Consider the following 21,004-nt stretch of genomic DNA (forward strand, 5'->3'; position numbering starts at 1 on the left):
ACATTTTGTTGATGGATGTGTAATGAATGTATATTTGTTGTGTATTATCTACCTTGCCATTCTTTACACAGTTTATATTAGTTTGTTGTTTCTCACCCCATTTGCTTTGATGTTGTTGATGACTTTTTGGTAAGTGTACCGATAATGTCACAGTAATCAAAAAATCGAATCCACAAGGATTGTTATCTAACAAGACAAAATTGTACAAGTCTCAAGAAATAGTAAACATGGGGTGGGGTGGGGGTGGGGGGTTCAAGTTCAAATGCGAAAATAAAATAAAGTGTTCAGACAGAACTATAAAAGCGATTAGGTTGTGTATAAAATCCCCCATTTCTCTATTGTTGATGTTCAATGCATTACATGAATGATATTGACACTATAATCCCACGAGGAATTAACAAAACCGTTATAACCAATCCCTTGCGATATAGCTCACTAATCACTACTCAAAGTTTTCTATCCCAAGTCCACCAGTGTAAGAAGGATTAGACAATGCAATAAAGCGTTAATTCACTAGCCACTACTCAGGGTATCATATCGGTATTCAACCAGCATAAACACAATAATTTCCCTAGGTCCAACACAGACGAATGGTCGGTATTCCCTATGTGCCCAAAAACAGATTAAAAGAATATTTAACATAAAAAATATTACGATTAATGTTATTAGTCCATTTATATTTAGTATCATTAGTATCATAAGGATAATGTATGTCAGAACTATTGCTATTACTATCCCTAACTGAATTTTTTTTATGACATAGTAAATTATTTATGTTGCTGACATCTACTAAAGAATCACCATGACTATAACTAGAATTTTAACTATTGTTCTTCCAGCTATCAATGTTATTATCCATATTAGTTAAAATGCTCTCTGCTCCTTATGGTGTTGCAAAACTCGTACTTGTTGTGCCAAATTTTGTAACCCTTGAAAACGTGACAAATTCCCCTTTAAAAAGCCTTCAGAATGGACTAGAATGCATCAGAAAATCCTAGAAAAGGGTTCATCACCCATGTGATGACCTACATCGCACGCGCGATGCAAATAATACATCCATATCGCATGCGCGATGATGTGCATAGTTATTCCAGTAGTTGCATGCTTTTGCTCCCTTTTTCACCTGATTTTTCACTAAGTCCCTATTTCTTCACACTTATCTATTTTTTCCTCATTCTTTAGTATTTGTTCTTCATTTTTGCTCCTCTTTAACTTGTTTTGATATGTTTCTTCAACTGAATTTATGCACTAGCAAACTGTCATCACAACCCCATACTTGAATCGTTGTTTGTCCTCAAGTAACTTGCCTACAACTACACATTTCCACAAAAAATAAGTTGCACAATAACATTTTAACATCACCATATAATTTTTTATTTACCTAACCATCATTCTAACTTACAACTTCCATTCGACAAATTCGGAAAACATCCTCAAACTTTGACGAGTACTCAACATGTCTCTCATCTCATCTTAAATCACTTTATGGATAAGGTAATCTCTCAATCAACATGCAAAATAGTTTATGCTTAGCTTGATCATATTCTAATATAATTCATTAAATAAATCAAAACACACACATTTGATGGCCTTTTCGGTTATATCTTGGCTTACGTTTGGGTAGGATATTTTTGGCGAAGTAGGATTAAACCTTTGGAGTTAGGTACCTAATTCTCCTTCTATTATCATACCCATTTGTTTCTTCTTTATGGTACTATAGATATTTCAATTGTGGTCCTTAATATGCATTTTTTAGTCCCTTTTTGTAAGAAGTCTTTTTTTTCACTTCTTATTTTCTCATTTTTTTTGAATTTTTGACCAATTTTATCTAGCACTTCAACCCCAAACCTAGAACTTTGGTCACTTCCAAGAGCAATCCCAAACTTAATCTTTTGCATACCACTTAAGAATTATAATTCTACCTAACTCCAAAGATAGGGTGGAAAGATAAAATCTTTCAAGTCATACGACTGAAAATTAAGGCTAAGTTACCAAAAGAAAGACTAAGCTCAAAGTGGTTTGCAATGGATATACCTATTACTACAAGGTGGCTAAAAAGGCTCCAAGTTATAGGCAAACAACTGCCTCAGTGTGTGTTAATAAATCAAGACAAATGTAACCAAAAATAGTTCAAATCAGATAAAACAATAATGCATGGATACACTCAATAAGAAAGAATAATGAACAATGGAATTTATTTGGCTCAAACCTTACGAGTTGAGGTATCTGGACGTTGAGTACAAGTCCTTTGATTCTTTTATCATCATTTTCCTTCAAGTTGTAAGTTTCTTTCCTGATGATCAAGTTTCTCTTAGTTCATTTGTTCAATGCTAAAGGTGCAAATTTGTAAATCTAAAAGAAACACTGCTACAAACTTGTTCATTACAGACAATTCAACTGAATAATACAATGGGGGAAGAGTGATTATAGTAGCTATTACTCTTCTCTAGGTATACATTTTAAAAATAAAAATAAAATCTTCTAAGAAGTAAAAACAAACCACATGTCTTTTCATATATTATTATTGTGGAAAAGATCATACATATCATTTATTGTGTTGTTGAAGTTGTTATTATGTCTACTCCATTCTGCCCACATATGGCTTCTCCTCCTTGCTTGCTCTTGATCTTGGTTGGTGAAGTAATTCTCCATCTCTTCAGTTGTTGCAATCTGGGCTCTTAAGCTATGAACAAATTGGGCTCTTAAGCTATGAGTCGACATATGGTCTTCTTGCTGATTATAGAAGTCTCGGAACACGAATCTCGGATGTTCAGCATACAAAGTGGGTGAAACTTCCGTTATCCACCTTGTAACCCCCACTGTGTGAGCTTTCATTCTTCTTTAAACGCTGAAGCATGTTGAGCTTACACTTATTGTTGTTGTTGCACTTGTGGTTGGAAGAATCCTTCGTCATTTCCCGCTTGATTATCCTCTAGATCACGATGAGCAGCTTCTGTGTGATGCATATGTTCCAGCCTCCTTATTGCTGAAGCATTGGGAGGCGCCTTTGGACTAATCATTTTGTCTTCGGGCTAAACGGACACACCTGTTCTCCTGCACAATTTGTTTATAATACAAAAATACCCACAAGCTCTTTGTGCAATGTTAGCCATGTATTTGATATTCTCAACAATTAAACGCCCTAAATAAATAGGTTCCCCCTCAAAAGAGCTAAAAGTCATAAACACCACTTCACAATAAACTGTGATTGGTTAGACGCATCTTCTAACGCTTGCACAAAAAATGAGGCCCAAACCTTCGAAATTTGGTGGAATTAAGCGATTTTGAGACATAGCGCTAAGCTGCGCTTAACCATCCATTCTGCCCATGACCTACAAAAAGCTTCTATCATAACTTGGGCCATTTCCCTATTTATTACTTTGTGCTCATGTCTATAGTTCCTAAGAGCACATGCATGAGGAGGTTTCAAGTTAAAAAGATATACTGATAGCTGATAAGTTCTCGATTGCATCAACATATGATAGCTGGTTTGAATCAGAGAGAAATACTGATGATGAAGATTGGAAGATCATTTGGAGGATTGATGCACCATAAAGAGTATGACTTTGTATATGGGTGATGAAGCATGATGGGTTGAAAACAAAGGTTGCTTTAGCTTGAAGGTAACTTTTAGATCCTTAGTGCAGTGAATGTGGGAACATGCAAGAAATGATGCAACATGTCCTTCGAGACTTCCCCGCTATTAAATTCATCTATTTAAATATGGTGGATATGAAACTTAGGGACAACTTATTCGAGAAAAATGCTAAGGATTGGATAAATTTAAATTTGCATTAGAACTGTAGTGAAAAAAAAGAGAGACAAACTGGCAGAGTTTATGGGCTATGGTGTGTCACGGGACCTGGTATTGGAAGAACAAGAGAATGTAAACTGAATATTATGTAATGTAAGTTGACATTGTGAAAAATTTCAAATGCCTGGCTCAAATGTATTAAGTCAGTAAGAAATGGCAAGTGCAAGTTACTTCGCGCATGGTGAAGCCTCGAGTGACTACGTGGGCACCCCCTAAGAAGAATTGGGTGGTACTAAATACTGATGGTGCAATGTTCCAAAACCAGATGGCTGGATGTGAGGGAGTGATTCGGGACTGCAAAGGGAATTGGTTTTGCGGATTCAATAAAGGTTTAGGCAGGTGTTCGATGTTAATCACTGAACTTTGGGGTATTCTTGAAGGGACCGGGATAATCAATAGAATCAACGTAATGAAGATATTTTTTGTACTCAACAACAACATTAAAAGCATAACCTTCCATTTTAGTAAGAAGGAAATTTGGCAATATTTATAACAAATAAATATCCACAAAAGTTCTAGCTTAATATCCATTTTTTTTTACTATTAGTTGCTTTATCTAAGGCTAGAAGGACACCAATACCTCTTGCGATTGAAAAAAGAATTCTTGATCTCTAATATTTAATACGAATACCATATATTATAATCCAAACTTGTATATTTGTATTTTTAACCAAATCTATATTAAAGTCTGGTGTCTAGGTGAATACGCTAAGGATACCTAGAGACTGGATACACAAACGTACTTCCAAAACCCTCATAAGATGAAAATGAAAAAACAAGATAAAAAACCTTAGCAATAGGTGTGAGATACCATTTTTCAAAAACATTACAAAGAGCACTTAAATTTTCATGCAATGCATCAATTATCGATTATTAGAGAAGATTCTCATTTCTTCAACATTATCCTTCCATGAAGTAAATTTTTGCAGCTATTAAGATCATCAACATATTACTCTTCCACAATTTTTATGGCTACTGCATTCCCCTTTAAAACATGGTATTGGTAGTTGGCTTAGAGGTATATTCTTCAAAAAATGTTTGAATGTCTTCAAAACAGAATTAAAGTGTTAATTGAAATCGAATTAAGAATATTTTGTTGAGTTTGTAAAAAGGACCACAAAATGTTGCAACCTGCACTTTCCATAATTAATGCAAGATCTTATATTGGAGGAAATTGTGTGTTTTTTCATAACAATGTATGATATAAGAGGTTTCTCAAGGTTGATTTTCACATATATTCTAGAAAATTTTCCACAAGAATGTATTAAAGTAATTCAATCCATGTTCACCAAAGATTCTAGTGATGTTTTAATCCACGTTAGAAACATGTCATTTTATATTTCTAGGGATAACCTAAATATTCTAATCCAAACTAATAACTTCTTCATGGTTGCAATACTTTGTAGAATTATTTTTCTCTACATTTAGACTAACAATAAATAACCGAAAAGCATCCAAGGAATTTCATATAATGCGTGCATATAATCAACTTTAATGAGAAAGTAAACAAGAAAATCGTTAACTTCCATTTCACCATTTTTGGTCCATTACATTTGGATATAACTCTCTAACATCTTAAAATATTTTCCCCACAAGAGTGACTATTAGTGTTTTTCCAATATCGAGACTTTGGCCCCGTTCATTGTCTTGGAATGTAATCTTAAGATCATCAACATGTGGTCGTGGTTTGCTTTCCGTATTGTTGATCAGAACCTCCATGAAAATTTGATATTTGATTTTAGAGTAACTAACAACTTATTCTCTAAATAAATTTAATTTCTTTTATTTGGAGGACATCGTGGGTGATCCTATATATATATCATCTTATTTTTGACAAGGAGAGATCCTATATAAATTTAATTATTTTTTCTTGAGTCTAGGAGTAAACTTTATCATAACTTGTATCCACTAATTTATATATATATATATATATATATATATATATATATATATATATATATATATATATATATATATATATATATATATATATATATATATATATATATATAAGGCCATTTATGAATAATACTCGGGCATTGAAATGTTTTTAATAGGGCCGAGAATATGTGCAACCCAAACTCTATTGGACAAAATAATGGCTAGCCCGATTCTTAACTTTACCCATATGCCTAAATAAGGTTTTCTCATATGAAACCCTAATTTCGTTTATCGATTTTACCAAGTTCTTCATAAACCCTCTCGACTTAAATTTCTTCTCCACTAGATATATAAGGCTCAAATAGTTTGATTCCACTTTAATATACAATGAATTCCATGGTCTTTTGCAATCTCAAAGCTTTAAGTATGACAGATGTCACTGCGACAAACACATATGTGAAGCCACAAATCTTCTTTGTCCCTGCCACAACCATATCATCGTGCTTATCGCGAATGCCAATTCCACAATCTTAATTGTTGTCTTCATATAGATTTGCATCACTATTGATTTTCATAAACTACTTATTAGGTTTAGTCCATTTCCCTTTTCTATCTTTCTCGTCTTGTTTATGTTATTAACTTTAATTTTTTTGTTTTCATATATGATTTGGAATTTGCCTATTGCTATACTGTTGAGAAATCATAGAATACGAGTGATGATCCTTAATCGTTCTCCCTTTCCCATGTTGATGGTCATTAAGATGCAGTTCTTTTATTAAATGTTAAAAATCGTAGACAATTTACCAAATCTTTTAAGTTAAATTCGTAATAGGTATTATCTTTTCCTCGAAGATCTTAAAATTTATTTTACACCATGTGACATAAACGGTAGAGGAAATATAGTTCATGATAGTATTATAGACGTATTAGAACTCTGTTGAAATTAATGTCCAACTTAAAATAAAACAAAATTTTAGTACAATTAACGAAGATATGATCAATAGCCTGACAACATATAGGATAACAAGAAGAAGAAAAAACATGACACTACCTGCTTCCATCGGTAACAACCTGCCCTTAATTTCTAAAGATATACTTTTAAAACATACTAGTACTAAGTAAGCTTGACACATTTGAATAATCATAACCCATGACCAAATCTAAATCATCAGAACACAATAATCACCCAATTAAATTTGACAAAAAAAAAAAGAGTGATAATTAACTTAACATGAAACTTGATTAATTAAAATGGACTAACCAAGCCGAGCCAATTAATGTAAACCCTAAAACCCCGGCTCCGATTTCGATATTTTAGATAAGCTCGAATATCGAAATTGCCACTATAGGGTCCATTTTAGTCTTCATTCAAGTCTAGCGCAGCTTTGTGTCGTGTCGTGTTTTCGCAAACCAGAAAAACCAACTTCAAACGAGAGCTTCTTCCGATTCATCATTCTTCTTCTGCTATGGTAAGATTTCCTTCCCCTGATTATTCAACTCTCGTTTTTCTCACCGAATCCAATTTCGTTTTTTTCCTCTCTCAAATTAGGTTTATTTATCATCATTCATGCTAATCTTTTGTGTTTTTTTTTTCATTCTCAGGCTAATAATAATCGCCACACGATTATTCTAATCCAAACATCTCATAACAGAGCAACCAGAACTTTCAAGGATTATAACACAGTATCTCTAGCTATGGATGGTAATATTCAATTCTCCTCCTGCTGTTTCATTGTTTATTTGCTGATTTAGGTTTTGCTTTTTTTTTTTTTAATGTTTTTTATGTGTAATTTCATCGATAGTAAATAATAGTGTACACAGGCTGAGTTTTTGTTTTTTTTGTTCTCTTTTGATTTTACTGATTAGTGTTCTTCTTCTGGATGGATTTATGTATTTTGTTACCTTCATTTGGTCTCAGGAAATTAGGATGATTGCTTATTATTAACCAAGTTCTTTTGATTTGAATATTATGATTTGGATGCAATGATTTTGATTAGGTTTATCCTCATTTGTCAATGGATTGTTGTTTGTTAGGATTTGCATGGATCGTGGTTTCAAATATTATTGATTAGATTTTGATTAAGTTTGCCGATGAACTCATGAAGAAGTATTTCACTGCATAAGTGCTGGGTCAAAATAAAATCTGATACTCTATTATCTCTAGGAAAGATTTTTATGCTTAATTTTATTTTCTTTTTTGTTTTTTGTTTTGTTTTTGTTTTTGTCATCTTGCTTCCTTTCTACCCAAGCATTTGGTGCATTTCACATTAGATTGGCTTTCTCGATTTCCTTTTAAGCATTGTCCTGTAATATTTTGGTTTTGACTGATTTTACGATAGTGGATTGGTATAGGAAGTGTGAATAATGTAGTTGATGCAAGGAGCATCAGCATCAAGAATATATGGTTTTCAATAATTTGGGAAAAACATACTATCGGGTGCCTAGAGAAATGGAATAGATAAGATGAATAGTAGTCTAAAAATTAGAGGTCTAAGAATGCCCAGAGAAACTGTACATAAAACCTTTAAATTTTTTTTTATTGATTTGCTTTATACATGATTTATGATTGGGCGTTATAGTTTAGTTTTGATCTATGTAGCTGACCGCACCTAGTGAGATAAGCCTTTTATTTTTTTCTTACTTTGATATTGAAAAAGTGTTCTCAATTATTGCAGATTCTTAAAGCCTTGTTATAAAATACTTTCTTTTTAGATAGATTGCAAATGATGAGATTTATTAACTATGGCGGTAGAATTGTTGTCGTCTCCATGATTGTGATGCAATAAAACCTTGAGTGTGATTTCAAGATTTCTTTTCTTTTTATATACTGTCTTAGTTTTATACCGTCCAAACCTATTTTCCTTGGCAGATGACATGGTAGTTAAAGTCGTGATTTGAATTGTAAAATCTCACGATTTCGTGCATGTCCTCAGCTATTAAGAGTACAAATAATCCTATTTTGGTGGAATCAGTAAGAATCCTCCTTGTTAATAGTTGAATCGTATAATCTTACGATATTTGTAACGTTTATGCGATCATGTTTATGAATGAATTTACATTTATGTAAGTATTTGAAATGTGATTTATAGTTTTAATTATCTTTCTTGTGAGCTATTCTTGTGAATTTAAATTTACACAAGTATTTGAAGTGATTTAAGGTTTTCTTTGTCAGTGTTGTTAAAACAACAGTGTAGCACCACTATACTACTATTATGTATCAGAATTTGGGGTAGTCGATACAATATGTTAACTCCGCTATTTGCGTTATAGCTGTGCGTTTTGGTATATCTGTTATGGAGGTACGTAATGAATAGCGGAGTTGTGTGTGTTAGCGGTGGTCAAACTTTTTAAAACATTAAAAAATTACAGAACCTGCAGTGGTATCCAAAAAATTTAAAACATTAAAAAAGTACAAAACCTTAAGTGGTGAGTTAGTTAGTGGATATGATATATAAAGACACATCTCACCACCTCAAAAAAAGATGCTAACTGCTCTGTCTCCTTCATCAATTAACTGCTTTGTCCTTCACTACGTTCCTTCATCTCCTTCATACAATGTATGCAACTATGCATCATGTTTTATTAGTTGCTTTAACTATATTGAGATTTTGAGTTTTATGTTAGTTACTTTTTTAATTTATGTTCGCACAGTTTTCATTTGTATGCAACATGCTTTATTTTTTATACAATTATTTATATTTCAACTGCTTTGCGGCTTCCATTATTTATCTGCTACGCTATCCACTATTTCTGAATATTGGATTTCTGGCAATCCTCTATTTTCTGCGATCCGCCATTAATCACACTGTTTTTTTTTGTTTTACTAATGCTATTTTGTATGCATATATAAATCGGTCTTACTAATGCCATTTTGCATGCATATATATGAGTGTTAAATATTGGATGATGTATATTGCATCTCCGGTCAATTATAATTTTAAATATTTTTGCAAGTTGTGTTGGATTTTATATTCAGGATATACTTCTTATTCCTATAATAAAATTGGATTCTCAGTTGTCTCTGTTCAAGTTTTATGATGTTTGGCTGAATGAGGTGATTAAGTCCGTCAACTATGTGCTTGGTGTTTTGGACAATCTGTAAATTGTGTTTTTTTTGGTGAGTAGGGACTGTGACAATTTATGACAGTCTATGGAAAGTTTAAACATCAAACATACTGTCTATAAGTGGATAACTAAACGATTCATTCATTCTTGGAGATATGGGACAATACATTTGAAAATTATTTTATAGGTTATTAATAGGGTAAAATAGTGTCCCCTCTACCGTGCTCCACAGTGTGTTATATACGGATGGCATCCAGAGCAGCTGCTAAGTTATTCCTGATCCTGGAATAGGCTATACCGTTATTCCAATTTTGGGGCCGGCTATTCCGTGCATTTATCCGGGATTTACAACCTATTTTATTTTTTGTATTATGTTATTTGTTGATGCTTTGTGTATGTATTAGTTATCAGCATTAAATAGAGGTTTTAATCCTGTGATTTTACAGGCATATGTGCAATGTATGAAAGAAAGCTGAAGGAGTTGAATCCAGCCGTCAGAAATCTCTCTTATGATATTACGGATCTCTACAACTTCATAGACGGTCTTGCTGACATGAGTGCTCTAGTGTATCTCTCTCTCTCTCTCTCTCTCTCTCTCTCTCTCTCAAATCTGTGCATGCATAGGTCTTTAATAGTCAGATCTATCTGTTAGTAATGAGTAGATATATGATTTGTCGGCGTTTTATGATTTTCAGAAAATGAATAATAAGAGAAATAATAGATGGAAAAGAAAAAGTGAAAGGATATATACTGATGCTTTTCATGGTTCAAGAAAAGCTTTTTATTCAGTAGTTGTTTGTTCATATCTAGTTCAGTATATGATTTGTCTGCGCTTTCTGATTTAAAAAAATTGTAAAATCACATTCAGTGAAAAGAAAAGAGAAAAAAATGATTGAGAAAAGGCAAAAGAGTATATACTGATGATTTGAGCTTTCCATGATTCAACTTTATTGAGTGAATCATGGAATTTGCAATTAATATTATGTGTGAGAGAATTGGCAGAAATTAAGATTATGTGTAAGAAAATTGGCAGCAATTAGGATTATGTGTGAGAAAATTGGCAGCAATTATGAGTCAGAAAGAGGTCTTAAACCCTTGATACACTGAAGTGTTGGATAAAAAGTGACAATGGTTTGTAACTCCCTTTCTCTTCCTTCCTCTCTGCATGCCCCTTTTTTCCTGGTGTTTAGTCTTAAACCCCTGATAGAGTAAAGTGCTGGAGAAAAAGTGGCACTGGTTTGTAACACCCTTCCCTCCCTCTCTGCATGCCCCCTTTTACCTGGTGTTAAGGACTTAATGAATCAATCATTTGTTGCATCATATGTTTGCTTTACCCATTCTGACACTATAGAGAAAAAAAAGTAGGAGAATAAGGTGAACTTAGGTAATACCTTACTTCAACTGTCTCTGTCTGTAGTTGTCTTTCTTTGTGCATGTGTGGTTTTCATTGACATTGATTAATGACTGACTGATTGGTTTCTACTTGCAGTTATGACAGTTCAATTCTTGCTTACTTGCCGTATGACCGAGAGTGGATTAAGCAACAGACGTTTCAACATTTGAAGAAATTGGCTCATTGATTGAACCCAAAGTTTTAGCAATTAGATGTATAAAGAAAATCACCCAGAGGGAGAACTTATCTGTTATGTGGGCTATCCTTTGATGGCTATGTTACTTAATATTATTATTGCACATACTGTTGGTGCGTTTTATATAATAGCTAGTGCCAGCGAAGTTTCGGAAACAAGCGATTTAAACCGGGCTTGTTTTATCCTTGTCAAGTGTTCTATATCTAGAAGACTCGGCCTTGTTAAAAAATCTTCATCTTGTACTATATAATAATAATAAGTTGCACTGTTTGTTTACCTGTCCTAACATCTATGATTTTTCATTAACAGGGTCATGCAAATACTAGTTCTTATCCAACATGTTTAATGTGTTGCGGTGGATGTGGGATTATAGTTGAGGTAGTAAGTGCGTGTAGAAAAATCAAGTTTTAAACCTGTTTATAGTAGTAATTTATGGTTTTTGTTGCAAGACTTTCTCTTTCCATTTTGATTTCTAGAGTGAGGATTTTTAATCTTAGTCATCAGCTTTTAGCTTTTGATTGTTAGACTATGATGGAGATTGATGGAAGTCTAGTGTCTAGTGTCACATGTTAAACTTGTTCACGACTTGTGGTATTTCACTTCATTTTTCATCACCTCTTCCTATTTCAGACACTGATCCTTTTCTTCCTCCTCTTGTCAATGCCTGGCAATGGATGAAATCGGATCCAATTGCCGGGAACCTTCAACATCTACCAATGTTACATTCATATCAAAACCTGTTTTCTGAACTAGTGTTATTTTGTTTACGTTTCCTCGATGTTTCTCTTAGACTATAGAGCCAGGTAGGGCCAGATGCTTATATACAATACTCTGAATGGTTGTATCATTGCATATAGTTGTATCTTGGTCAAACTACTGGGCAACTAATTTACATTAACTATGAGTTGAGTTGAAATTCAGAATCTCGGCTATTGATTAAATCACACATAAATTGATCATAAATATTTATTGATATTGATGAGAACAAAATAGACAAGAGATACGATGTATGAACGCTCCACCTGTTTTCCTTACCTTATCCACTCAAAAAGTCATAGTATAATCTAAAATGTGCTGCTAGATTCCAAGTCTCACGCAGTTGTGAGTTGTGACACGATTATATTGATCCGAAGGATGCACTGAATTACGGCATTCCTTAATTACGCATCATGTTTTATTCTTATAGTACTAGCAACTTGCATACCATGAGGTGGCTACACCAACTACCCTTTTATTTATTTATAAAAAGGTTCGCAAGACAATGCTTGTTTAGGAGTCAACATGAGCAGCCTCTCTAACCGATTTGATCCGTGGATACTCACTCAAATGCGTAGAGTTTGATAGAGAAAATCTATCTTGAATTAGTTTGAGATTAGGTTAATCTTTTCTACCTTGAATTGGATTATAGAAACACTAGCACCCACACCGTTTATATTAATTCACACTTTATTATTTATTCATAATAATTTTAAAATATTAGTTATATGATAAATATTTTGATATTTTTGTTTATATTTTATTATTTATTATTTGAAATATATGTTTGGAATTTTTCTTGATTATTATTTTTATTTTATTTAGAATGTAATTTAATGTTGAGAAATTCTATTTAAAAATTGATTTCAATGAGAATTAGACATGATAACAAGGCGTGGTAGATGGCGGGTTTAAGCATTATCCGTCCCACCCGCCTTCCAATACCAGCCCCACCCCCACTCCAAACACAGTTGAGGTAATAATTGACCTCCCACCCTTCTTCCCATTGGGGAATGATTTTCTTCGTCCTATCCCACCCCGCTCTCTATAAATCGTAATTTTTTTAAAATACATATTTTTTCATAACAACGAAAATCAATAATTAAATTAAATATTTTGTCATTTTAAGAATAATCACAATGTTTGATCATTTTTATTTAATCTATATTTAAAATAAATAAATAATAATTATAATAAATTTGATATCTTAAGATTTAGAAAGATAAATGAGTAATAAAATTAAAAGCAAAGGTAGTAAATTAAATTTAATAGGCCGGAACATTTTTGATAATAAAGGTAATCACCATGGAACATTTTTGATGCGGTTGAGACATTTCCCTACTTAAGAAGACTCAGGATCACATTTGTATAAGGGAGATCGTTGTAACCTTCTTCGAGTAGTTCAACATAAAGTGCATATGACCGTTAATGGACGATGATCTGGTGGTTTAGAGAGAACTCTGTAATAAAATCAGCAAATACACGCGCTTTGAGTGCTTTCATGGGGTTAAAGGAGATGTCGAGGTTTGAGATATGGATCAACTCCGTTATATATATGATTTATTTCAATGATTGGTCAATGCAGACAAGTGTTGAGTGAGTTAAGAAATAACGTCCTGAATTTTGCGATGTTATCACCAAAACTAGAGCAATTTTCTTGATCTATCGATTGTGTGTCTGGGGTCTTACTAAGACCTTCGAGATGAAATAGATTGGGATATAGCCCTCAATTTATCTTACGAGGACACCGATGAATTCTTCTGTTGAGACTTCAAAACCCCGATATTGGATTTTGAGAAAACCAAGGGTTTTGAGAGAGTGTACTTCAGCCGTGTGAAGGCTTCTTTACACTCTAACGTCCATTCAAATTATACCTTAGTGTACATGGAGATAAATTTTTTGAGGGCGATGATCATCCATTTCAACTTCATTATTATTTCTTTAGTGAAGGGAGTTTCTATATAGATGATGACGCCAGACTTGTCAAAATTTGCTTCGATGCCTCTTTCAATGAGTTAGAATAAGAGGAACATGTCGACTTTGACTCTAAATATGCATTTCTATAGGTTCAATGTCATGTTAATCTAGTGTACACAGTTGAACACAAATGTGAGGTGATTTTCGTGTATAGACAGATTTGCACTGAACAACTCAAAAAGTTATCACTCTATAATTTCTTCTCTAAAGGATACCAATAATTAAAACTGTAAGGGCAAGTTACTGAATACTTGAACCCTTGTAAGTTTGTCCTAAGTATAATACCATACTTTATTTTTTTTTTCAATCCCAAGTTGGTGAATAACTCCACATATATGTTATCACATGAAATTCCCTCTTCGATGAGAATTCACAAGACATCGTAGTTGGACATGGTCTCTATGATTGTTTAAGAAAAAAGTATCGTTAGGTATTCGTCATAATATTTTGTTGTCCCTGAATCCCATAATGGTCCGCTTAGGGTTCTTACCTTATGTTAACTTCTTGTTCTAAATTATAGATAACATATCTACGATTTTTATCTTGAAGGTTCTTTTGGATGGCTCCTTTGGGAGTAGGATTCCTCTTGTGATAGAGGCGATTAAAGGGAGTCCTCTTGTGATTGAAGCTATGAAATGTCATTTTATTTCATGTGATCTTATTCTTCACTTTTCTAGTTCTTTACTAGTTCCTTTGATTTATATAAATGTCTTTTTTGGTGGGATATCATCCAGGTGGGGAGGGGGATTTTTTCATCACAGAGGTTCGCTCATACGAACGACTTTTTGTGGAAATCCTATGCGTCTTTTCTTGTCTCATCTTTGAATATTTTCCTGTGTATACCTTTCAATCTCCCCATTCTTGATTAATTCTTCAATTTCATGTGGATGAAGTCGTTGGTCTCGTGTCCATGGATCTTGTGAAATCTTTAATATTTTGACTTGTCAATGCGTGGGAACTCTTTCACGCCTTATGGATACATCACTTTGGCTTCCTTAAACTCTGTGTTGGAGCACTCATTTCTCTGGATGTGTTCAAACAAATATATTATGAGAAATGGGCATGTGGTTCCTTGTTCATGTATTTGTCTCTGTCTTTATGGTGATTGTTGTCTCCATTTCCCCCCAGATGTTTTACTCTTCTCATTTTCTTCAGCCAACAAGTTCTTTTTGTATAGTTAATATACAACTGATACAGAGCAAGTAGTTTCTCATGCTCTGCGGATATTCCAAACTCAACTTTTCTTTAAATATGATATCCAACCTTAAAAGTTTCTCAAAGATCCAACACTTTAACTTGTCATTTGCTCATTTCACCTCTACGGATCCTCTGATGAACATCACAATGTATTCCTACAAGGTATTTTTGTTTTGTAGAATGGCACTGAATACATCCATTGTATTTAGTTTATGTTTTTGTTAAGTGAAATGAGATATGAATTATTTCTAAGGAGTCGTCCAAGAGTTTATGTAGATTTTCTCCAGACCTTTGAACAAAGTCATGTCACACCATTTCCAGTAAGAATGTTGTGTTGAAGTTATGATGTTGTTATTGCATGATGTTATGTCATGTTGATGATATGGGGTTGTGTTATTGTGGTTGGAAGTTGTGTTTGTGGATTCATTAGAGTTTCACAAGAATGAGGTTTATATATCTGTTATGATGTTTAAATTATAATATGAGATGTTTGGGCATGTTAGAATATGATTGGAGTTGATGTGTGATGGTTTGTTTGCAAATGATTTGTATGCAGATAACTGGATATTTTTCAGTTTAGCTGTTATGGTAATCGATTATCACATGTTGGTATTCGATTACCGGCTTAAAATTGGGATTTTAGTCCGTTTTGAGGATTGGTAATCGATCACCATATATTGGTAATCGATTGCCACTAATTATGTGAGAAATTTCCGAATTCAAAATAGTGTATCTTGAGTTTCGTAATTCAGAATGAGACGCGATCAAATATGTTGAAAATCTAGTTTAATTCTCTACCATACGGTGAAGTAAAAATATGCATGTATTCAAAATAATTATTGGGTAATGATATTGAACTATCATGAATGCTTTATGATTTATACTATGACATGTTTGCATTGAATGAATAATAAGTGGTCAAATTCTATGATGATGAATGAGACTAAACCTAGGATCATAACTAGGTGAATAAGATTAGTAAAAATAACTTAGGTCGTGATTCTCGATTGAGAAATGTACTTCTGTGTGTACCCATGATGGAGTAGTCACTTGAGATGAATCGTCATATCTACGAGGATGACGAATGACTTGGATGGCGGTCGATGATTTATATGTGATCCTAATTGGTTTTGTACGAAAAGATATTATGATATTATGATTGATGAGAATAATCACGTGGTGATTAATGAGTATAATCACGTAATGATTGTTTGAGAATAATTGTGTTTTCGATAATAATCCCTATTCGTGCTTGTCCCGAGTTTGAAACTTATGAAGAGTAATAACCGAGAAAGACAAATCAATAAGATGAATTACCGTAACTTCATAAATCATATTCCACGTAGTGGAGGTCTGGAATCCATTGATAATATCTAGTGGATAATGAAATCCATATAGTAGATGTTTTGTATCCATTGACCATATCTGATGGAAAAGGATTTAGTGTATTTCATACAGTGGAGGTTTGGTATCCCTTGACCATATCTAATGGGGAGTGTAACTCATGCAGTGGAGGTCTGGTGTCCATTGACCATATCTGATGGATAGCGTGATCTTCACAGTGGAGGTCTAGATTCCATTGACAACATCGTGTGGATGGTAAAATCCATACAATGGATGTCTGGTGTCTATTGATCATATCTAGTAGATAGCTTAGTCCGTGAAGTGGAGATTTGGTATCCCATCGATCATATCTGAAGGATGAATTAGTAGATCCTTGAGATCAGTTTGGAATGATCACCCTTGAGTTGCATGGCAAGTGCAACCGTGATAACATTCATACATGTTGGGAAACTAGCAGAGCTTCGTTATTCTCGTTGTGTATCTAACACATGAGAGTGGTATTAGTAGTGATTTATTGGGTTATGTGGACCCCAAGTGCATATGTTTCCATACGAAGCGAAATCTCATAGATACTTAATCTTTCATTCTATCGTGTGAGTGTATACACGTAGGATAAAGTTGAAAGATTTGAGTTAGAGTATCGCTTAGTAACCCTTTAGAGCCGAGTATCCATAAGATAAGAAAATCAACTGAGATTATTATCTCACTCCATTACATTGTTGAATTTTTCAGGTAACTCAAGGAAGGATAAAGGCAAAGGTAAAGTTGTGCGAAGACGTTTCGAAGAGTTCAATGTTTCAAGATAGTTTCCACTATGTATATCTTAGTATTTTGATTAGGTACTTTTGTATATCATGTGCCTTATGATGCATTATAAATTTTGGACATGTATATATAAATGATTTCGTTAGACACTTATGTTATATCAGTACCAATTAACATTGTGTATGATATTATTCTAGATTTATATTATACGGGGTGTTACAAAGATTTTGCCCAACGATTCTTGTTGGGACCAAAGATTGAGGAAATTGTACCTGATGTTGATGGTTTATTGTTGAAACTTATGGATCTTGTTATAGAGGAAGCTCGTAACCGACAAAGGAAAGAGCTATCATAACAATGTTTTGAAGTACTTAGACTGATGATCGAGACAATCATTGATAACATTCTAGCCACAAATAGAACTTGGACCAGCCATCAGAGATACAATTGAAAGTAGTTAGGTTGTGAGATTGAAAAGATTCAAGAGAATCAAAAGTTCAATTTTCACATATGACGTCATTATCCCATACTAAAACAAAAGATGATTGGTTCGATGATGAACATCACAGTGGAACTCTTGCGGCGGGGTTGAGACGGTTTTCCATGAACGAAAAAGATACATGTAAAAAGGATTAACACTCTAACGTTCAAGTCAGTAAGAGATTGTAATGGAACTTTACAAACATGCAATAAATGATATCTTAGTGTGACTCAGGGTCACATTTATATAAGGGAGACCGTTGTATCCGTCTCTGAGTTATCCAACGCGAAATGCATGATTATTGAATGATGATCTAAATACTCATAATGAAGAAGAGACATATTCATGTGTGATGTGCGGTGACGTATGAGACAAATCCTCTTATGTAGTAGTGCGACAAATATCTAAAGATGATAAACCTACATATATTGGACCGGTTGACGTGAGCAAAACAATATGTTAACATAACAATATCAGTACTTTTTGGTTGCATTAAATATTACTCTTCCCGTTCCTTTATAAGTGTCACTTTCTTGCAAAAAAAAAATATTTCTTTTTAATTGTCACTTATAAAGTTCAAGATAGCATTAATTGCAATTTTGTCAAAATTACCCCTATATAATTAGGGTCTTGCTAACTTGTGCCCTTGAGGCACAAGTTAAGGTTACTACTATTAAATTTTTTGTGTTGAATAAAACAAAATTTTAAGTTTCAAGAAATCAAATACATGCATTCCAAGAGAATATTTCTATAAATATATCATTAACTTGTACCCTTGGGACACACGTTAACATTAGCCATTATAGAAAGAGAAAAAATAAAATTAATATAATAAGTAATTAAGATTTTTATAGATAAAATAAGAATTATTATTTAAAAAGTAACAATAATAATTAACTTCCTTGACATATGTAAAAAAAAATAAAAAAAACATTACTTAGAATTTTTACATATTTTGCAACTACAATATTTTGCAACTAATGATTAAGGGCTCGTTTGAATCAATTTTGTTTTTCACTTTTTAAAATATGTTTTATAAAATTGTTTTAGAAAAGTGTTTATGAAAAGAGAACTACTTAAAAACTTGTTTGGTAACATGATTTTTCAAAATTGTTTTAAAAATGAGAAAATAAAAATATTTATTTGATAAATTATTTTTAAAAACAATTTAAGGGATGAGAAAATAAAAAACCTATTTGATAAATCGACTTTTAAAAATTGTTTTTAACTAATATATAATAATAAAGGTTTTTATTAATTAATAATTAAATTTTGGGTTAAATACACTTTACCCCCTGTAATGTTAGCGAGTTTAGGGTTACCCCCCTGGTAAAGTTATTTTTTCAATACCCCCCTTATGTTATGTAGATTCCTTCATAGAACCCCCTAATATCCAGGTGGCATGGAATCTTGGTTTTTTATTTCAGACGTGGCTTTTTAATTTTTTTATTTTCACATGTGAATCTTCATTAGGTCTCCAGCATGGCATAAACTAGAAATTAGGGTTCCAAATCCATCCCTCTCTCTCTTCGTGAAATCCATCCCTATCCCAAATCCATCCCTCTCTCTCTTCGTGAAATCCATCCCTACCCCAAATCCATCCCTCTCTTCATCTTCGTCCGTGTCCCCTTCATCTGGGTTATGGGTGGCAGCAAGGCATCTTCCACGAGTGAAGTTGGAAACGGCTTACCAAGATGTGGATGCAATGAAACCATGAAGTTGTTGGTCTCCAAGTCAATTGAAAACCCCGGTCGCAAATTTTGGAAATGCAGGAATTATACGGTGAGCAATTTTGAAGCATTTTATTATTTTGAGTTTGATTTCGAAATTAATTGTTGGTGGTGTTTGTCTCAAATTGCAGAATGGGTGCGGTTTATTTTTGTGGGATGATTTGGTCAGTGAGTTTGCAGTGAAAGAAACCAATCCGTCCGGATGCCGCCAATGTGAAGTCAACAAGGCTTATTTGATTGAATTTGCTAAAGAGATTGTTGAGGAGATAGATTGCAGAGTCGGAAAGCTTAACAAGTTAGAAAAACTGAAGAAAAAGATTGCAATGGAAAAGAGGAAAAATTTATGGTTAATGTTTGTAATTGGTCTGTCATGGATGTTGATAGCAGCTATGGTTAAGTTAGTCTAATGAGTCTGTCATGTAATTGTTATGTCATTAGTGTTTTTCAGCAATGTAATGTTGAACTTGTAATGTGTTCATCAATGAAATGTAATCTGTTCATCAATCTTAAACTGTCAGTGCAACATCATTATTTGATTAAACTTTCAGCATTCAATCTACCAATAATGACAGAAAAAAGTTATATCATAATGAAAGAGCAAAATTGCGAAATCATCAGAAAACTACAGAACAATTTTATAGTCAGTAATTCTAAAGAAAATATGACATAGTAAACATATAAATAAATTGAAATATATTAATGTAGTCTATCTCTTAAACTTTTTCAGTGCAGAATTCAAGGTGAATGTAATTAAATACTTTGGCTTTTTCTTTAGGTCCTGCAGAATTCATGGTTTTGTTGTAAGATTAGTGCACAGACTAGCCATGGCTCTCTGCAGAATTCATGGTTTATGAAAAACAAGAAAAAAATGTGACAGACTAGCCATTGTGTTTTATAGACAATACACACCAATAATGTTAAACTGATACATTAGAATTGATCATCACAGTAAGTGCATATGTTTGTTACAAAAGGATTACAAAATACATGTCTTCAAAGATCAGTTGGCATTACAAAAGAGTTTTCCAAAAGGATTACAAAATACATAGCAGAAACATAATAATCAGTCCCTCATTTTGAAGTGGGTATGTCTTCATTTTCTGGTAGGGTAATTGGTTTGTCACTAGATATTCCTTCACCTGTTATGGGTCTTTTAAACCAACTCAACTTGATCCTCTCACTTTGCCTTCTTTTGATGATAGGTTTTTTTTCAACCCTTTTTCTGGATTGTTTTGTGATTGAGGCAGCCACACTAGATCCTGTTTGACTCATAATAGTTGGAACAGGCATATCAGTTGGAGGCTGTGGATCAGTTGGAACAGGCACATTTGTTGGAACAGTCATATCAGTTGCAGTTGGGGCAGGCATATCAGATGCAGTTGGCATATCATTTGCAGTTGGCATA

General features: G+C 33.3%; 1 protein-coding gene across 1 annotated transcript; it reads left to right on the forward strand.

Annotated features, from left to right (window-relative positions):
• Positions 1-6,905: 6,905 nt before the first annotated feature.
• LOC127098181 (enhancer of rudimentary homolog) lies at positions 6,906-11,625 on the forward strand. Its single transcript, XM_051036692.1, has 4 exons — positions 6,906-7,164; positions 7,298-7,397; positions 10,207-10,327; positions 11,250-11,625. Exons 1-4 carry the CDS (start codon positions 7,162-7,164, stop codon positions 11,338-11,340), a joined length of 315 nt encoding a protein of 104 aa, XP_050892649.1. The 5' UTR covers positions 6,906-7,161; the 3' UTR covers positions 11,341-11,625.
• The last annotated feature ends 9,379 nt before the right edge of the window (positions 11,626-21,004 follow it).

Source organism: Lathyrus oleraceus, chromosome 6 (assembly GCF_024323335.1).
Source record: "Lathyrus oleraceus cultivar Zhongwan6 chromosome 6, CAAS_Psat_ZW6_1.0, whole genome shotgun sequence".
Lineage (NCBI taxonomy): Eukaryota > Viridiplantae > Streptophyta > Magnoliopsida > Fabales > Fabaceae > Lathyrus > Lathyrus oleraceus.

Coding starts and splice junctions, on each gene's coding strand:
- LOC127098181 (XM_051036692.1), top strand. Junction 7,398..10,206: donor AGTATCTCTAGCTATGGATG/GTAATATTCAAT, acceptor GTGATTTTACAG/GCATATGTGCAATGTATGAA. Junction 10,328..11,249: donor GCTGACATGAGTGCTCTAGT/GTATCTCTCTCT, acceptor TTCTACTTGCAG/TTATGACAGTTCAATTCTTG.